Source organism: Plecotus auritus (genome assembly GCF_963455305.1).
Source record: "Plecotus auritus genome assembly, chromosome: 6".
Taxonomy (NCBI): Eukaryota; Metazoa; Chordata; class Mammalia; order Chiroptera; family Vespertilionidae; genus Plecotus; species Plecotus auritus.
The window spans coordinates 31,240,019-31,261,196 of record NC_137773.1 but is presented as its reverse complement, the minus strand read 5'-3'; the positions used below and the strand labels follow the sequence as shown (position 1 = coordinate 31,261,196).

General features: G+C 35.0%; 1 protein-coding gene across 15 annotated transcripts in view; it reads left to right on the top strand.

The window, feature by feature from the left end:
* The window catches only part of MATR3 (matrin 3), a 52,097-nt gene that overhangs the window by 27,525 nt on the left and 3,394 nt on the right, over positions 1-21,178 (top strand). For 7 of the 15 annotated variants that reach the window (XM_080676438.1, XM_080676427.1, XM_080676439.1 and 4 more), the window contains 12 exons: positions 5,277-6,364; positions 10,987-11,048; positions 11,954-11,995; positions 12,510-12,622; positions 13,101-13,153; positions 13,862-13,987; positions 14,897-15,022; positions 15,185-15,352; positions 16,539-16,670; positions 17,040-17,083; positions 17,177-17,549; positions 20,584-20,806. In XM_080676438.1, the coding sequence (XP_080532564.1) occupies positions 5,453-6,364; positions 10,987-11,048; positions 11,954-11,995; positions 12,510-12,622; positions 13,101-13,153; positions 13,862-13,987; positions 14,897-15,022; positions 15,185-15,352; positions 16,539-16,670; positions 17,040-17,083; positions 17,177-17,549; positions 20,584-20,806 (2,374 nt within the window). In that variant the 5' untranslated portion in view covers positions 5,277-5,452. Of the gene's footprint in view, positions 1-5,276; positions 6,365-10,986; positions 11,049-11,953; positions 11,996-12,509; positions 12,623-13,100; positions 13,154-13,861; positions 13,988-14,896; positions 15,023-15,184; positions 15,353-16,538; positions 16,671-17,039; positions 17,084-17,176; positions 17,550-20,439; positions 20,807-21,178 lie in introns of all 15 variants that reach the window. The other 8 variants (XM_080676436.1, XM_080676425.1, XM_080676433.1 and 5 more) reach the window with 3 other exon arrangements.

Genomic DNA, 21,178 nt, shown 5'->3' with positions numbered 1-21,178 from the left:
TGCTTAGTATGTGTCAGACACCATTCTAGGTGTTTTGTGTAGGTTAATGTATGAAATCTTAAAGGTCTTATGAAATAAGTATTTTTATTCCCATTTTATGGGATTTGGAAACAAGTAATGTGCCCAAAATCACACTGCTATTTTGTAATAGAACTAGGATTTAGATCAAGGCATTTGGGGCACCAAAAATCTATACTGCATTATATACCAAATCAAAGAGTTGTGCATGTATTTGTGGAAACAAAGAAAGTAGAACATAAAGTGAATATAGAAAGAGAAAAATTGTAAGGGTGCAGAATGGTGCTTGGATGAAAACCACTAATTTTGCTATTTATTAGTAGAGAAAAGAGTAAGCCAAGTTAATATCAGAACAAATCAAGAGTCAAAATTGTTCGGTAAATGGGATAACTTTCTATCCTCTGATATGGGGTTATTAATCACTTTCCTTTCTTGCTCTAATCTGAAAATATTTAATGTCTAATTGAAAGTCACTGGGGAAAATTTTTAAAGCTAGGAAGAAGAAAAATATTTCAAGTCCAAATAGGAATCCCTTCTACTGATGAACACATTTTCTATTTTAGCAGCATAAAGAACTTTGCACTGCTTTTATCGTTAGCCTAAGAATCAAGAAGTGGGCTAGAAGTTAAATCCAGGTCTGTAAGATGGATTCAGAACAATAGTCTTAAAGCACTTAAAAATATTAATTTGTGAGCCTTTCTGGCACTGCATTTTATAATGTTTCATCTTTCCTATTGTAATGAGGCACATATTACATGCATTGCTTTATACAGAACTGAAATTATTAGACTGGGGCTTTATTTCCTAAGGGGTTTACTATTTAATTTAATTAGTTATTTGTTAAATATATTGTTGATTTCAGAGAGGAAGAGAAACAACAAGGATGAGAGAGAATCATCAATCAGCTGCCTCCTGCATGTCCTCGACTGGGGACTGAGCCCACAGCCATGGCATGCATGTGCTCTGGTGATCAAACCATGACTTCCTGGTTCATACTAGTATGTCATTGCTCAACCACTGAGCCACACCGGCCAGGCTATTTTATTTTGAAAAACTTTTTAAGTTACACATAATTATACAATAGTGAGATAAAATTATGACACTGAAGAATAAACATTAAGTATAAGGTTTTAAAGTGACTCAAGCTCTATATAAAAAATTGAGTAGTTCCTTCGATATAAATACGTTGGGAAAAGCCATGGTGATGTGAAGTAACATTAAAATGAAAATTTACTAATGCTTTAAAATGGAAACTATGTTGATAAACTGTTTAAAACAGTGGTCGCCAACCTTTCGGACCTCGCAGATCACCAGTTGGGGACCGCTGGTTAAAAACACCATTATAAAATTAATAAGTGAGAAAGCTTTAAATATGGAATAATTAACCTAACCCTGTACTTTATGCAGAGTTCCAGGCACCATTTCCAGTAGATTCAATAGTTCTCTCTTGGATACCAGGAATCTACACTTTTTTTTTTTAATTGATTTCAGAAAGAGAAACATCGATGTGTTATTCCACCCATTTACGCATTCATTGGTTGCTTCTTGTATGTATCCTGACCTGGGATCGAGCCCACAGTCTTGGAGTATTTGGGATGATGCTCGGACCAACTGAGCTACCCTGCCAGGGCCTAGCCTTGTACTTTAATTGGAAATGAGTAAAGTTCTGACCACAGGAATGGATGCCCTTTTTTTTTTTTTTTTTTTTTGCAATTGGCAAAATTAAGCAGCTACCTTTTCAAACGATGCTTTTTTTCTTCTTCTTTCTCTTTTTAATCCTCACTAGAGTATTTGTTGATTGATTTTTAAAGAGAGCAAAAAACATGGATGGGTTGCCTCCCATACACACTCCGACTTGGGATCATACCCACAACCTTTTGGTGTATAGGGCAACACTCCAACCAACTGAGCCACCAGCCAGGGCCCAAGTGATGCTGCTTTGAAATTATTAATGATGAGCTGTCCCTGCCATCTATTGGTAGAAACATCGATCAGTTGCCTCCTACATGGCCCCCACTGGGGACTAAGCCCATGTGCCCTGACTAGGAATTGAATCCTGACCTCCTGGTTCATGAGCCAAGGTCAACACTGAGCCATACCAATCGGCTATAATATCTTTTAAAGAATTAAAGTTTGTTTATGCTTATTTTAGTAATTCTGCTGAATAAATAGTCCTCTGAAGGAATGAATAATAGAACTAACGTAATCTTTGTTACATAGGAGAATATCTAAATATGAAACAACCATTTGCTTCAAGAACTTCCTTAGCGTGTTAAGCTTTGTTTTCTGAAATATTTTAGTATTCCACTTTTAATTGGAGACAAAAATAAATCCAGTAAAGAATATCAGATAGCTATTCATGGAGTGGGGGGATTGAATATTATTCATGGAAACTTAATTCTTAACCATACATCCAGATAATATTTGTTCAGATGTTGAACATGTAGCTAACATGTTTAGTATTTACTATTAGGTCATAAACTAGCTTTAAGTTCTAGGTTAGTTATTTAATACAATTGTCTATAAAAATGAGTGTTAAGCCTGTTAAAAATTTGAGTATCAGATTGTAGTAAACAATATTTGTGAAGACTAATTATGGATGACGTTAGCCCCTTTTTCTTACGTTTTCCTGATTTGGGGGTGGAGGTACTTTCTTTTTGGGAAGTGAAAGGTTCTGCGCTGATGGGCATTTAGAATTTATTATATAAACATTTTAGTGGGTAAATTAGATTTTGACATTACAATTTAGAATTCTTTCCAAGGAACTATCTTCAAACTTAAAATAATCTCATAATACGCTATGAAAAAAGAATTTTATAATTATGAGGGGGAAACCTACAGTAAAGTAAGCTAATCTTTTAAAAAAATAATTTAGTGAACATTTGTGCTCACTTGAATAGGCAGGTCTTGTTTTTTTGAGGGGGGGGTATTGATTTCAGAGAGGAATGGGGATAGAGAGAGAAACATCAGTGATAAGAGAATCGTTGTTCGGCTTAGGCAGGTCTTGTTTAAATGAGCCTTTTATAGGCTTGCTTATGTTTACCATTAACCAAAGATATTAAAGGAATTATTTTCATAAAAGCTCTTTAAATAGTCATGTCTGATTTCTCTCAATTTCTTTGTTCTAATTTTAAGGTTATTCTTAATGAAATTATAAGTTGTCATGGGATTTACATTGTTTGTCTTACCCTTTTTCTGACATCCATTTTCTGTTTTGTCTTAAGGTTATCTTTTACCTTCTCATAACCTTTCTTTTTGCAGAGCCATTGTTTTCATTGACCCTTACAAAGGAAAGTATTTGAGGTCTCTAATCCAACAATCATTTTCTTAAAATATGATGAATTTAAAATTTTTACACATGATCATAATACTATTGTATAATTTCCCTGAGGGAAAAGAATGGTTCTTTTTAAAAACTGGATTTTCTGTAACACAACGTTTTGCCTATAACATGAAGAGCAAAAACTGCAATTAATAATAACCTTGGTACTTTGAAATACTGATTTTGAAAAACCCTCTAAGTTTTTATCCTTTTCAATAAAGTATACATGAAAATTTAGAGGGTCCCTATCAATGTTTTTACACAGTATTTCAACTGCCTTTCCGTATGGCATTTATAAGACTTATCAAAGAAACTTAAAAGAAATCCACTTATTCTTGTCTTTATTTTTTTAAATCTCATCTTAAAGCTTAAGTAGTTTATATAATAGATCTCATCCAGAACTAGTTTCTTTGGTGTCTTTTCTCAAATTCATCTTTCTTGGTGTACAAAAACATCTTGTAATTCCAGTCACCTCTGATAGATTTTTCTGTGTCTTTTTAACTTTTTTACATCTTTTTGTAAAATGTAGTTCTGCTGTAACCTTTTTTTTAAAAAAAATACTTCATCTACCACTGTATTTGTCCAGTGTTTCCTTGCGTTATTCTATTATTAGTGGGATTGGTTCCATAATAGACTTGTAACTATTAAATATTGCCTGGTTTTTACTGTAATAAAGTTTAATGTATTGCTGCACTATCAGTGCTTAGGTGTATGGATCATCAAACATACAAAAACTTAACAAAGCTTCCAAATAGAATTCTATAGCAAACAATTTAAAACATCTATATGTAGTTGCGATTATAAAAAATTGTTTCATCAAGGACATTTGTTATGTACATCATCTAATATTTTATGAGAATCATACAGAAATGCTTTGTAAATTCTTACATACCTATTTCTGAGGTAAAATAACGATTTAAGAAATAAAATGAAAATAATTTCATCCAGAAATACATCTTGGGTGATCAGATTCAGAATTAATTTACATTTTCCAGGTGATTATGACTATTCTTGTGGAAAGTTTCCAGAAGCCTCTGCAAGCGCGATCTTGTTTTCATTTTTACCTGTTTTGAACTCTAGAGGTGCTGAAGCCCTGAGCATTAAATGAGTGTTGGTGCATGCTAAACTTGGGGAGTTTCACTTCTTTAAGTCACCTACACTTCCTGTATTTGGGTTTTTTTTCTTGGGAGGTCTCTTATTTCTGTACCGACCATACTTAGTTCTTACCTTATAAGATTAGAAATGAAATAAATACTGCCTGACATAGGGTGGACAGTAAGAAGGCAGTTAGTTACATGGCTTATATTTGTGCAGAAATCCTTGAACTGTAGGAAGCCACTTAATTTTCTTCACATCTATCTTCACCTCCAATTGATTTTACTACATAAAGGTCTCAGCTACTGTGTTTGGTCTTATATCTTATACTAGGTACTTGACACCTAACTTCAGTTACTTGTGATTTTACTTGGTTCTTTCTGGTAGTTATAATAGGTCTCATTTTCTAAAGCAGAATACAACTGATTCATCTTTGACTTGTTGACATTGATTTTTGTTTGTTTTTTAGTCTTCTCCTGGAACTTAAGCATCATACTATATAGGGTGTATTTTTATTCTTCTGAAAGAAGAACCCATCTATATTTTTACTGAAATTTTGATGTGCTCAGACATCTATCTACCCCTTCAATTGAAATGTTTTTAAATTTAGTATGAAATTCCCTTTAATAGTTAAACTTTAGCATGAAAGATTACTTTTTAAATATCTATATGCAGGCTCTGCATACATCTGGAATCTGTTTTAAGATATATAATAAATTCCTTGTAAGTTTGAGATCTTAAATGTTTTTTTTTTTATCAACATGATGCATAAGTTTTTTTTCTTTAAAAAACGGCATCTACTTAAAGGGATTTATGACTAAAATTGCTTATTTTTCTACAGAGTTGTCTGCTGGTTCTCAGCTTGAAGAAGATTCTACAGTCCTTATTGATCCTTTTTCTTGGCGTTACCATTTTTTGAAGCACAGTTAATCTAGTTTTCTAGTTTGAGCTTTCTTTTTGGCCATCTTTAAAAAAAATTTTTTTTAATCTATAAACTAGCCAAGAGATAGTTCTACAATGTCCAAGTCATTCCAGCAGTCATCTCTCGGTAGGGACACGCAGGGTCATGGGCGTGACCTGTCTGCAGCAGGAATAGGCCTTCTTGCTGCTGCTACCCAGTCTTTAAGTATGCCAGCATCTCTTGGAAGGATGAACCAGGGTACTGCACGCCTTGCTAGTTTAATGAATCTTGGAATGAGTTCTTCATTGAATCAACAAGGAGCTCATAGTGCACTGTCTTCTGCTAGTACTTCTTCCCATAATTTGCAGTCTATATTTAACATTGGAAGTAGAGGTCCACTCCCTTTGTCTTCTCAACACCGTGGAGATGCAGACCAGGCCAGTAACATTTTGGCCAGCTTTGGTCTGTCTGCTAGAGACTTAGATGAACTGAGTCGTTATCCAGAGGACAAGATAACTCCTGAGAATTTGCCCCAAATCCTTCTACAACTTAAAAGGAGGAGAACTGAAGAAGGCCCTACATTGAGTTATGGTAGAGATGGCAGATCTGCTACACGGGAGCCACCATACAGAGTACCTAGGGATGATTGGGAAGAAAAAAGGCACTTTAGAAGAGATAGTTTTGATGATCGTGGGCCTAGTCTCAACCCAGTGCTTGATTATGACCATGGAAGTCGTTCTCAAGAATCTGGTTATTATGACAGAATGGATTATGAAGATGACAGATTAAGAGATGGAGAAAGGTGTAGGGATGATTCTTTTTTTGGTGAGACCTCGCATAACTATCATAAATTTGACAGTGATTATGAGAGAATGGGACGTGGTCCTGGCCCCTTACAAGAGAGATCTCTCTTTGAGAAAAAGAGGGGCGCTCCTCCAAGTAGCAATATTGAAGACTTCCATGGACTCTTACCGAAGGGTTATCCCCATCTGTGCTCTATATGTGATTTGCCAGTTCATTCTAATAAGGTGAGTTAATACAACAGATGCTTCTAATTTCTTGTACATTGTAGTGTCTATTCTGTATTTACCTATATCTTTTACTCTAATTCTGTAGTCTGGTGACACTGAGTTGATCAAGAATTTTTATACTTTTGAGAACACTTTATTTGGAAGGTAATTGGTTTTTGAGCATTTTAAACCAGGGCTTTACATTAATACAATCTGCTGAGATTACTTCTGGCCACAAAACTGTCATCCACTGGGATTATCTTGTTGGTTTTTGGCATCAGTATAATCTTCTTATTCATATTTAAGCAGTTTTTTGTCTGCTTTGTTGAATTGTTTTAAGTATTTTTTTTTTTTTTTGCAGTCAATATGCTCTGCCATTCAGGATGCTAGATTTTAGCTCTCCATCTGTCTTGATTGCGGATTTGTATGTAGTAAAGATGGATTCTTGAACGATTCTCTTTTTTTCCTTATCTGTGGCTATAGGGAAAGAGTTAATGTAGAGCCCTGGTGTTTGTTTCAGTATGTTTTATATTTTAGATTAGTTCATTCTTCCTTTTTTTAATTTCCCTTTAACACAAACTCTCATACTATAACTGAAATTTTTCATCATTTTTTTTCTCCTTTTCCACAACTTTCTTAAACATACTTCAAAACTCACTTTTTATTATCCCATATTGCATCTATCCCTTTAGAGACTTGGAAAAATCAATTACTGCAGTATCCTGCTCTGTGCTCCTCATAAACATATTCTTTTTCTGACTTAGGCTTAGACTTCTGGTATAGTCATTTGAACAACAAAAAAAATTTATCGATTCTCCTTTGCTTTAATTATCACATCTGGCAAAATGGGAACTTTTACAAAATGCTCTTTTAAATATGTTGTCTTTTTCTCTTTCGATGTTTAGATTTTACTTGTTCTCTGATGATTATTTTTTTCAATATACAGTGCAGTTGACTTAAAGTCAACAAGACCATCCGTTTTTCCTGATGTGGTGTATAGTTCATTTCTATTTAACTGGGATATGTTGCCATGAAATTGATGGTTATTGTTACATAGGGTTTTTTATTTACAGTAACATCTGGAAAGGTCATTTTCTTTTCATAACAATTCCTTTTAAATGCATTTTTTAGTGAGAATTGATTTTGACTTAACTAAATCATAGATTATTAGAGATTTTGTTTAAGTACACAAATATTTGAATCTATACCAAAATAGATTAACATTAAATGCTAAATTTATAGATCAATTTTCATTTAAGATATACAACTTCAAACTCATGGAAATTTGATAAGTGAATTTGGCTGTTGTCCTTTTTCAAATTTGTTGGCTAATACTAAGAATATATTATGGGATGTAGTTTTTGTTCAGTACTGAACTTCAAGTTCTAGGTCTGAAGGGAGTTTACTTAATGAAAAAGTCCATTAAACTTTGGTGACACAAAATGTTTTCATTACTCCTTGCCTTTGCCTTTTTGCAGTAATGGCAATATTGACCGATGTTTTCAGGTAGGATCTCTAAATTCCAAGGAAAATCACTAGTTACATATCTCAAATTAAAGTGATTTTAAGGGACTTAACATCTTTGTTACTGGAGTCATAAATCAAAACCTGTTGTTAGAAGTCTCCTTTTGACTGAGCAGTAATTTGACCTTGTTGCTTGCACATAGAAAATCAATTGAGTAAAGGAACACAAAAGGAAACCACAGGAGGACCTGAATCAGAAAAGTTTGTTTTATATATGGAATTATTTTTTCTCCAAATTTTGCTACCTCTAGTTCCTAAACAGTGATATTAATAAATAATAGTAAATGGGGTCTAAACGAACAAAAGAACAGTTCAAAAATATTTGGTGAAACTTTGGGTTCAAGAGTAAGATACCCTAACTCTAGTGCAAGAGGTACTTTTAACCTGTAAAAATGCTTAGGTCCTAACTAGTTTTGGTTTTCTGACAATATTGGGAATATTTAAGAACTAGTTTAGAGATCCTTTTGTTACTTGATTTACAAAATTTATATTTGTAATTTGGACCAATTTTAAGAAGTGTAACCACCTAAATTCTCAATGTAGAGTTTCCTTAACATCGCTGATGTTTTCTGGGTACCTGCATTATTGAAAAAAACAAATTTTTACATTTAGCAGTGGTTCTTACTCTTTTGATAGCTGATGTAGAAACCATGACTTCAGAGAAAATTCCTGGGGTGAAAGTAGATAATGAAATTTTTTAAAATATTTAATCCTGCTCTCTGGTATTGCTGCATAACTTGGAAAATCTGTTCTTTTCACTTAATGTGGTAACGTTAAATAACATACATGGTCAAAACTTCTTAGTATGAAATAAGAAACTTTTAGGTGAAAACGTCATCTAATTTGTCATCATTATTTTTTTTTTTAAGTGACTTTCAGTGATGGTATTGCTTTTCTTTCTTTCAAGGTCATTTTAGAGCATCAAATTGCTTTTCTATACAACCTCAAATTCCTTTTACTTAAAGAAAACTGCCCTTTCACTGTCTTGTCACTTGAGTTCGTATTTTTCCTTTTAATATTATTCTAGAAGCCCTTATATTCTTTATTCTGCCATTACAAAAGTGCTTCTCCAAATTATCCTTTCTTTATATAACTTGGTTTTCCTACAGAACTTCTGAATTCAAAAAGTGAATCCTTATTCTTTTTTAATCTGATATGAGAGTTACCTCAATGTAGAATCTAAGGATTTATAAGTTTTTAAAAAACCCTTTGACTCTTAATCCTCACTTTAAACCAAACAGAAAAAGATCAGATGTGGTAGTGCAGATTAGTAATGTATGGGTTTGGGGAGGTTTGTAACTGATTCTTTGATCTTGGCCTTCCTTCTAGTACTTGAGTACCTTGAAAGATCAGCCACACTTAGCGTAAGTTTGAACCTTTTAAAGGGCATGGGGTGTTGGATATAAATAATTTCTGTTCAACTAGATACCCTTTCCCTCTCCAATGAATTAGAAGCATGCCTTAATAGGGTAACTTAACTCCTCTCCCAACACACTACTTTTCAAGGATATTATATAAATAAAATCTGAGGATATTTTTAGTTCCGAACATTCTAAATTATTTGTTGAATCCCTCTTCTGGTTTTTATCAACTTTACCTATGGTGCCTCTTGCTTACAGCCATTTTAAAAGTGGCCTCTGACAAGTCAATGGTCTGTTGATTTTCCTGTAAAACACTTTTCTATCCCAAATAACCTAGTTGTAGAGCCAGCTGGAGAGATCTCTTTGAATTCCTTATTGATAGCCATTATTCAAAAGATAATCTGGATTTGAGAGATAGCTCTTCAAGTTCTGAGAAATGCCATTCTGTTTGGACGTATTTCATCTTGGTTATCTCATGGGATTTTAGTTAATTCTATTAGGAATGTTTGTTAACTTGTTAAGATAAATCAGTTTTTTAAATTTAGGATCCTGTTTCTAAAAACAATTCTAAAGCTTTTCAAAGTTATCTCTTGTAAATTTGGTTCTTTGTTTTAATTTAGCTCGTGAGAGCCTTTTTTAAAACATTGCCTGACCATGTTTTATATTCCAAATATTGCATTAGGTAGTGTGGATGTTATAAAAGTTGTCGCCTCATTTTGTGAAACAATCTTACTCATAAAGCAGGAGTTGTAAAACAAGATAGCATTCATTAGCAATGTAACAATGTTTCACTTTCTGAGCACTTTCTATGTGCCTGGCAATAAGCAGTTTATCTTTATTTAGTTTCCTTTTTATAAAACCATATGAGAATATTGAATCACAGTGAATTGTTTTGTATCAGAGATTCACATCTAGCAAGTGACACCTTGGAAATAGAACCAGGCAGTGTGGCAGCAGAGCCTACTTTTCCTAACAACTCCTTTATATTACTTAAAACATTAATCATTTACTTATTCTTTTAACTAAAGAAAAGAACATTTATTTGCATAAAATAGAAAAGTTAATCCCTTTAAATTTGAAATAAATACAAAGGAGCAAATATTGGCCAAATGCAACGTTTCCCTCCTTTAAAAGTTGGGAACTGGCATTGAAATTTGTTTCTTTATTTTTGGGAAATATAATGGGAACTTAGATTTTGGGGAAAATGGGGAGTATGTTCTAGAAAAGCCATTTCTGTTTAATCATCTTAGCTTTTTGTTTGTAATATACTTGGGGTCATATCTCAAAGGCTAGATGAAATTAAAGCTTTCATTTTTAACTAATTGTTCACATTTAAAACATTTTCTAGAAAAGTAGATATAAGCGTGGATATTTTGTCATAATTTAGAGTACTATAAAAAACCAATTATAATATATGACATGAATAGTTTGTTCTACAGCAGAAATTATGTCCAGCTAATCTCAAGCAAGGTCAGTTACTATTCTTGATCTTTATTAACTCTATATCTTTTCCCTGTCAGGCCTATTAATATGTTAACCAAGTTATCCAGTTTTTCCAAGAGTGTGCATGTCGTATTTGAGGGCAGGATCAAGATAGGGATTCAGAGAAAATATTTTAAATTCAGTGCGATTAGTGAATGTGCAGGTGTTCGTACAGCCTATGATACTGCATATAAATTAACATCCTAGAGTTTGGTTCAAGTGAAAATATTTTAGCTTTGTATTTGTTAATTCTACGAATTTACTTTGCTGCAGGAGTGGAGTCAACATATCAATGGAGCAAGTCACAGTCGTCGATGCCAGCTGCTGCTTGAAATGTAGGAGTTTGAAATACCTTTAAAGCATCCTTAATCGTGAATTGGAAACAATCATTGATTGGTTTGGGGGAGTTGGTCAATTACTTGTAATATCCACGTTGTTATTACTGCATAGGCAATGTTTAGATCTGTGATCTTATATGGAATATTGGATGCAGTGATAGTGATACTTTTGTTACTTAATATTTCTAGTGTAAATAAACACTGGTCTTTTTATACAAATTGAAAGAATTTTTAATAGACTTAAGATAGCTTTTGATACATAGAGTATTTCAGTATCAACACATGCTCTAAAAATATTGAATATACAAAGAAAGGGAAAGTTGATAGAAGTCACAAATTGGTTGTTAAGCAAAAACTTTCAGGACGTGTTTGGTTTTGGCATACATTTGTTTCTGAGTTTAAACTAGAATAAAATTGATTTCATGGAGAATCTCCCTGCCTAAGCAGCACACATAATACCCATTGTTCACTGGTGTTGAAATTTTCACATATGCCTACCTCTGTTGGGGCTGTCCTTTCTAGTGTGTTCTTGGTACTTATATAGGAGAAGCAAAACCTGTAAGGTTGGTCCTCATTTCCTTATATAGCCCATATTTCTAATTCCTCATACAGCATTGATTCTATTTAAGACTTAACAAATACAGAAAAAAAAAAGTCAACATTAATTACCGATATTTTCAAGCAGTACAGAATAAATTTATTTTCATCCCTTTGGATTAATTTGTATTTTTGAAGTTTTTCTTTGGGAAATATCAATATATGGCATGTTTTAAACTGTAAGATTTTTAACACTTAGACTTTCATATAACTTTACTAATAAGTAACCATTTTAAAGGCCAAACAAGGCTATCTTGTGAAAAGGACAGTTTTATTTTAAAGTTAATTTTCTGGTCTTTTTAAAGCTACCCAGAATGGAACCCTGACAATGATACAGGACACACAATGTAAGTTAAAATTTTTAAGCTATTGTTTGTAAAGGAGATCAATGTAAGGAATTCAGGTTAAACTTTCACAATATTTTGTGACTATTTTTTATTGAATGTGAGGGAAAGTCACTGGGTAAATTTTATTTTTAATAATTTTAATGTTGATTAAAAAGTTTATCATTTTAATGAAGTCAGTTTATCATTTCTTTTAATTTTGCTGGTGTCTTTCGTGTCTCTCATGTTAATAAAAAGTTTTTGCTGCCCTAGCTGGTTTGGCTCAGTGGATAGAGTCTGGGCCTGCGGACTGAAGGGTCCTGGGTTCAGTTCCAGTACTGTGGGTGAATTTTCAGAAACTATTTTATATAGTAATTTTTATTGTATTACTATTAAGAATTTCCTTTATTGTTTCACACGTAAATGCCCCCAAAGATCAGAATCATAGTTATATGGGGGTTGTTTTAATAATGAATTTTAATTATTTCTGGTGGACATCTTTATCATACTTATTATATTTACATCTTCACATTACTAGGGGTGATCCCTTCATGTTGCAACAATCTACAAACCCAGCGCCAGGAATTTTGGGGCCTCCACCTCCCTCATTTCATCTTGGGGGACCAGCAGTTGGACCAAGAGGAAATCTGGGTGATTATAAAATTTATGTTATTCCCGCCCTAACTGGTTTGGCTCAGTGGGTAGAATGTCAGCCTGCGGACTGAAAGGTCCCAAGTTCGATTCCAGTCAAGGGCATGTATCTTGGTTGCGGGCACATCCCCAGTAGGAGGTGTGCAGGAGGCAGTTGATTGATGTTTCTCTCTCATCGATGTTTCTGACTCTCTATCCCTCTCCCTTCCTCTCTGTAAAGAATCAATAAAATACATATATTTTTAAAAATTATGTTATTCCCTAAGAGGTTTTACTATAAAAATAAACTGATTATGGGCAAAAGAAGACTCATTAAACTGTTATTAAAAAATAACATTGCATGAAAAGACATGGTGCTCATATTTGTAATATCTTTTTAGTGTGTGAAAGTTGTTCATTTTTCAATTGAAATAGCCTATTATATTATAGCAAGTATATTTATTACAAGAATGAAAAAAGTACTTTTTCCCCCATAAAGGTGCTGGAAATGGGAACCTGCAAGGACCAAGACATATGCAAAAAGGCAGAGTGGTCAGTAACACAACTCTTGCTTTTACTATAATTACTGTTTTATGAATGTGATATGCTAATTGAATGTGTCATAGTCCTTTCTATTGAAAGACTGCTATAATTTGAAAGCCATCAGGCTTTTACTTTGATAAGAGTTCATCTTTAATGTGCCTATAGTTCAGAGGTCTCATCTTGATTCAGGGTCTTAACTTTCCAGTAATGTTTATAGTATTCAATTTAAAAATCAGTGCAGAGACTGTTCTCTGAAACTTTGAGATCCTTCCCCACTGACATGTGATTTCCTGTATAGTTCTAAAATTTCCTAGAATGTTATATGAGTTGATATTTTTAACTAGAGGCCTGTTGCATGAAATACGTGCATGGGGTAAGGTTCCTAGGCCTGGCCAGCAATCAGAGCTAACTTTGGGGGCCGCTGCTGCCAGTCGCCTCCCTCTGCGGGGTGCTCAGGGGGTGGGAGGGAGAGCTTGTTGGCACTCACCTTGGCTGGCCTGGGGCCTGCGGGCTGGGGCAGCTCCTGCGTTAAGCGTCTGCCCCCTGGTAGTTAGTGTGTATCATAGTGATGGGTTGATTTGCATATTGGGCTTTTATTATATAGGATACTTAATCTGTTCTGCTTAACATTAGACGACTATAAAATTTGTATGCATAACTTGTTTCATATTGCTTTTAAAGAGATTTATTGACTTGATTTTCTTTCCCAATGGATAGGAAACTAGCCGAGTTGTTCACATCATGGATTTCCAGCGAGGGAAAAACTTGAGATATCAATTATTACAGCTGGTGGAACCATTTGGAGTCATTTCAAATCATCTGATTTTAAATAAAATTAATGAGGTATGAGTTTAAAATAAGTATAGTATTTATTCATCATTAATGTATTTCCCAAAGAGATTATTACATGGTTTTGTATTAGAAAAATAACTCAATGTAATTTTTTTTTTTCTTTAAAATATTTTTATTGATTTCAGAGAAGAAGGGAGAGGACAAGAGAGGTAGAAACATCAATGATGAGAGAGAATCTTGATTGGCTGCCTCCTGCACACCCCCTACCGGGGATTGAGCCCACAACCCGGGCATGTGCCCTTGACCGGAATCAAACCCAGGACTGTTCAGTCCACAGGCCGGACACTCTATCCACTGAGCCAAACCAGCGAAGGCTCAATGTAATCTTAAATCATCAATATGGAATGAAGTAGATGAAAAGCCAATAGTTGAAGTATGTTAATCTTTAAGTCTTAATGAATATCAATGTGTTCTTTAAATAAAAGAACATATAATAAAATCATTTTTACCACAGGCTGTAATCAAGACAAGTTCTTATGGCATCTCATCAATGTTATAATGAAACATTATTCAAGGACCTGTTCTAATACTAAATTCTAGTATTAATAGATAATTAGTGAGTTTATAAATTTAGATTCTTGAGCAGTAAATTGTCATTATTAATTAAATTATTATAATGGCTGTAAATGGATAAATCTTTGGAAAGTCATTTAAAACTTTTACCAAAATCATGCCAGATCATTATTTCAAGTCCAGTAGGCATAAGTGATAGTTCCGTGCCATGAAGATAATCTGGGACAACCTTTAAAAAAAAAAAAAAAAAAATAGCAAGCTAGCAGTGTTGGTTTTTCTGCTTTTAGATTCTTGAAAGTATTTTTTATTTAATGATTAAATATGTCTGGAAAGACTTTGAACAATGTTTGTTTGAAATAGTTTTGTTTTTTATGTTTGTGATTTCAGGCATTTATTGAAATGGCAACCACAGAAGATGCTCAGGCTGCAGTGGATTATTATACAACCACACCAGCATTAGTATTTGGCAAGCCAGTGAGAGTCCATTTATCCCAGAAGTATAAAAGAATAAAGGTAAATATCTTTTTTTCATATTTATATTTCCATTTGTTTATTATATCATTTTAATTGTTAACTTTAGCTACTTTAAATTGGCTAATAACTAGGATAATATTAACTAATAATTATAGTGTACCTACCAACATTTGACATGCCCTTTTTTCCTATTTATTAAAGAAACCAGAAGGGAAACCAGACCAGAAGTTTGATCAGAAGCAGGAGCTTGGACGTGTGATACATCTCAGCAACTTACCTCATTCTGGCTATTCTGACAGTGCTGTCCTTAAGCTTGCTGAGCCTTATGGGAAAATAAAGAATTACATACTGATGAGGATGAAAAGTCAGGTAATATACATGTAGAGGTTTTGAAAAAGACTATTCCTTAAAGTGCTTTAATATTTATGTGTGTGTGTGTGTGTGTGTCCTCATTTTAAGTAAAAAAAAAGCACGGGGAAGTCATTTTCTTTATCTTCTCATAGATTAAATTTTTTAGCCACACAATGATAATTTCTTCCACATTGAAGTAGATGCAAAAGGTAAAGCATTGAATAAAAGTGGAAAGTAAAGCTCTCTTTTGCTCAGGCTAGTAACACTATTTGTGACCAGGGTTTGCTTCCAAAAATCTTCCTATGTGTAGGTATTCATTCTCCCTTTTTTTCTCTCTCTCTTGTTACTTCAACTAGGATACTGTTGTTTTCTACATTATACATTATTTTTTAAAATTTTGTTTGCTCATTTATTTGTTGAACTGATTGGTGTATCATCTGATATTTTTCTTTAAAAAACGTTCTTATTTCAGAGAGAGGGAAAAAGAGAGAAATAGAAACATTGATTGGCTGCCTCCTGCATATCTCCTACTGGGGATTGAGCCTGCAACCTGGGCATGTGCCCTGACCAGGAATCAAACCACCTACCTCCTGGGTATGGTGCTCAAGCAACTGAACCACAACGGCTGGGTTAATAGTTGCTTTTTTCTTTCTTTCTTTCTTTCTTTTTTTTTTTTTACATATTTTATTAATTTTTTACAGAGGGGAGGGGAGAGAGATAGAGAGTTAGAAACATCGATCAGCTGCCTCCTGCACAGTCCCTACTGGGGATGTGCCCGCAACCAAGGTATATGCCCTTGACTGGAATCAAACCTGGGACCCTTCAGTCCACAGGCCAACACTCTATCCACTGAGCCAAACCAGTTAGGGCAATAGTTACTTTCTTTAATAGCATTCTGAGTTTATATCCTTTCAGACTTTTTAATTATTATTTTTTTCTTTTCTTACAGAATTTGATTAATATCTACTAAACTTACTACTTTAATTACTTTTTTTGCAGGAAGCCTGTATATAGGTAGTTTTATATTTGGTCCTACTTTGTAAATCTGACAAGTTGTCTCTATTTCATTGGGTGACTTTTAACTCTTATCAATGTCTCTGTGTGTGCTAAAGATAAATTTTTCCTAACAAGTGGATAGAAAGAATAGTAAGCACCATATTATATACAATTCTCTAAGAAATAATCTTCTTTCTAACTTTTTAAGGCCTTTATTGAGATGGAGACCAGAGAAGATGCTATGGCAATGGTTGACCACTGTTTGAAAAAGGCCCTTTGGTTTCAGGGGAGATGTGTGAAAGTTGACCTGTCTGAAAAATACAAAAAATTGGTACTAAGGGTATGTAGTACTTGATTTGTCTTAATTAAGAATATAGGGTTTAGTAATTGAAATAAAGCAACCTCTTCTTTTTTTTCTGATCTTCCTTAGTAGCAGAAGTTTTCTATTTGGTGTTCTGTAAAAGCACCTGGATTCTTTGAACAAAGTTCTGCTACTAAAATGTTTATTATCCACTGATTGATTGAAATGTTGATTGTAAAAAACTGCTGACTAAAGTTACCTTAAATTCCTTGGTATGTTCATAGGGATTGAATAAGCTTAGTTGATTATATGAAGGATGGTCACTATTTATTAATTAATTGGGTAATTATGTATTCTGCAAGTGAATGTTTTAATATGTTAATTTAACACAAAATTTTGTCTTTTTAGATTCCTAACAGAGGCATTGACTTGCTGAAAAAAGATAAATCCCGGTAATTTCATTTTGTGTGCGTGTATAAATAATAGTATATTAAACTATTGTTTTCCAACTCAGAATTAATTGATGTATATCTTCTTGACTTCAGAAAAAGATCTTATTCTCCAGATGGCAAAGAATCTCCAACCGATAAGAAATCCAAAACTGATGGTTCCCAAAAGACTGAAGGTACAACTGAAGGTAAAGAACAAGAAGAAAAGTCAGGTGAAGATGGTGAAAAAGATACAAAAGATGACCAGGCAGAACAAGAACCCAGCATGCTTCTAGAATCTGAAGATGAGCTACTGGTAGATGAAGAAGAAGCAGCAGCACTACTAGAAAGTGGCAGTTCAGTGGGAGATGAGACAGATCTTGCTAATTTAGGTGATGTGACTTCTGATGGGAAAAAGGAACCTTCAGACAAAGCTGTGAAAAAAGATGGAAATGCGAGTGCTTCAGCTGCAAAGAAGAAGCTTAAAAAGGTAAAGGAAGATTGTATTGACCTGTTTTAATAGAAAACTAGATCAGATAAATGTTTCAAATTATTTACCTTTGCAGGATCAGATTAAAGAGATTCAATCATTTATATCAGAAAAAAATCTGGTGTGAACTATAATACAAGCATTTAAGTCTAAACTCTGCAATAATTGGATTAAATAGGACCTCTTAAAATTGCCCAAAAACGTCAGTGCAAAAATAGGACTTCTTACTAATGAAGGGAAAAGACTTAAAACTATATATACTTCTACATTGTAAGTACTTTTAGGCAGCTGTATAGTTCAGCTTGTTTTTTAAAAGATGGGATATGATTATGCAATAAATTAACTGACCAAAAGATGATTAAAACATTTCCCACTCATTAAAAAATTGTTGAACTTAAAAACTCTTCCTATATGAGAAATGTAAGCTTGATCAGATATTTTAGTAACTTAAAATATTTTTCTTAGAATAGATGTTACAAATAGCATATAAGATGAATATGAATATAAAAATATGTACGTGATACAAGGAACAATAAAGCAAAGACCCATGTATACTAAGGATTGGAGCATTAAAATGTCTTTGAAGTCACTTAGGTTAAATGGTTCTTGAGCCCTGGCCAAGTACCTCAGTTGGTTGGAGTGTGGTCCTGAGGCCAAGGTTGCAGGTTCAATCACCAGTCAGGGCACATAGAAGACTCAACCAATAAATGCATACATGAGTGGGACAACAAATCTATGTTTTTCTCCTCGCCTGCCCTCCCTCCCTCTCTTCCTTTTTCTAAAAATCAACAAATAAACATTTTTTATGTAATAAAAGGCTAATAGGCAAATCAGCCAAACAGCAGGAGTGCCGGTTGCTATGATGTGCACTGTGGTCAGTGCACTGCCACAGGAGGAGACAGCTCAGCCAGAAGCCCTGAGCCCAGGCTGGTGAGCACAGAGGTGGTGGCAGGGAGCGGGCCTAAGCTGTCAGTTGGAGGGCTTTCTGACTGCGAGAGGGCGCAGGCTAGGCTAAGGGGACACCCCCACCCCCCTATCCCCATGCAGGAATTGTGTGCACCGGGCCCATAGTTTTTTAATAAAGGGTTTTTAAATGAGATTTTTGTAATCCTATTCTATGGTTTCTTTCTAAACAACATTCAGCTATTACAAATTTTTTTGTTGTTAATCCTCACCTGAGGATAGTTTTCCATTGATTTTTAGAGAGAGGGAAAGACAGAAATATCAATGTGAGAGAAACACATCAATTGGTTGTGTCCTACACTAGCCCTTGAGCAGAATCAAACCTGTGACCCTATCCACTGAGCGAAACTGGCTAGGACCAACTATTAGAAATTTTTACCTCTAGCCTCTTAAAGAGCTTGTAATTATTGAGCATTTATTGCACCCCATAAATTTTTCTAAGCTCTTTGTATATGTTAATTAACTTAATCCTCACAGTAACCATATGCAACAGATGCCTTTATTATCATTATCCCTATCTCATGAATGAGGAAATTGAGGCATGGAGAAGTTCATTAATTGTTCATGATCATACTGCTTATAAGTGGTCAAGCCAAAATTTAAGCCTAGGCCATCATGCTCCAGAGCTTGATTTTTTTTTTTTTTAACTGCTACACTGCTTTAGACTGGGTATTCTCTAAAAAATAGTTGTGTCGCAAGATACTGTTTTCCAAAGGACATCATTAAGTTATTTATAACTAATCAGTTATTTGATATACTAGAGGCCCACTGCACAAAATTCGTGCACAGGTAGGGTCCCTAGGCCTGGCCAGCGATCAGGGCTAATCAGGGCCTTCCTGCTGCCAGCTGGGGCCTCCCTTTGTTCTGCACCACCTGCTGATGGTCAAGGCACGTCACAGGAAGCAATTGAACTCCCGAGGGGGATACTTTGCATATTAACCTTATCCTATCTAATAAAAGAGAAACATGCAAATTGACCGTACCTCTGCTACACCCACAAGCCATTCAGGAACGAGTATGCAAATTAACCCAACAAATATGGCGGCGGCCATGGAGCTGGAGCAAGCAGGAGGCTTGGGTTGCGCCCCGCCCCCTGGCCTCCACTCAAGGCTACAAAGTTTCAATTATAGAAGATAAATAAATCCTAGATACTTGCTTCCAGCCTGCCCTGGCCTCCGCTCAAAGAGGCGCTGAAAAAAAGGGATAAAAAAGGAGGGTCTGGGACCTTGGATCGCCAGGGGGTGATCAGACCAGGATGGGATGGCAGGGGCCGTTGGGGGTAAGCAGACTAGCAGGGGGACTAGTTGGGGGTGAGCAGGCCATCAGTGGGGGTCAGTTGGAGGTGATCAGGACAGCGGTGGGGGGGGGAGCAGTTTGGAGTGAGCAGGCCGACAGTGGGGGCCAGTTGGAGGTGAGCAGGCCAGCAAGCAGAGTGGTTAGGGGCAGGCAGGCAGGCAGGTAGGTGAGCGGCTGGAGCCAGCAGTCCCGGATTGTGAGAGTGATGTCTGACTGCCAGTTTAGGCCCAATCCCTGTAAACCAGCAGTAGGATATCCTTCAAGGGGTCCCAGATTGGAGAGGGTGCAGGCCAAGCTGAGGAACACCCCCCTGCCGTGCACGAATTTCGTGCACTGGGCCACTAGTATATATATATATATAGAATCTCTAGAAGGATAAAAGTCTCCAAATGCTTAGAATATGAATAATTTCATATCATTTATTTTTTTGCTCTCCATATAAGGCAAGCCTTCAATTATTTAGTTTTAAAACAAGCTACGTTTTTTAAAATCAGTGATTTTTAGGGGGGGAAAGTCAGTATTTTGAGAGAATGAATAAAGACAAAGACGCTATCCCTCTCCCTTTAAGTAAAGCAAATGGAAGGGATGCTGCAGGATAATTGTTGCAGAGTAAATTTGTCTTTCTTAACAGCGTCGTTTCCCAGGGAATATGGAAGGTTTTGTCACTCTAGATGAGGTTGGTGATGAGGAAGATTCGGAACTTCAGAAACTTCGTAAATCGGGCATGGCATTTAAATCTGGTGACAAAAATGATGATGGTTTGGTTGAAATTAAGGTGGACAAGATCGAGGAACTTGATCAAGAAAATGAAGCAGCGTTGGAAAATGGAATTAAAAATGAGGAAAATACGGAACCAGGTGCTGAATCTGCTGAGAATGCTGATGATCCCAACAAAGATACAAATGAGAATGCAGATGGCCAAAGTGATGAAAACAAGGAGGACTATACAATCCCAGATGAGTATAGAATTGGACCATATCAACCCAATGTTCCTGTTGGTGAGATTTAAGGCTTTGTTCTTCCCCTCTCACCCTTCCCAAACTCTTATATAAGATTTTTAAATTGGTCTTACATAAGCTCTGATAGCATTTCAAATTTATTTCTGTATAGAACAATTTGTTAATCATAATTGATATATTCTTTTTTTCTTACCCAAGTCTCCTGATTTTGTATTATCTTTTGTTATCATTACAGAAATGTATTCTTTTCTCAAAGCTTTCTAAGAATTTCACGTTGCTTTTTGTTTTGTTTACCTGTTACGTTTCTGCCTTTTTAAGAGTATGATTAGGTGGGACCTTGAACATTAAATACAACTCTAACTAATGTCATTTTTTTGTTGTTGTTGGATTTTGTTTTAGCTTAGGCCATAT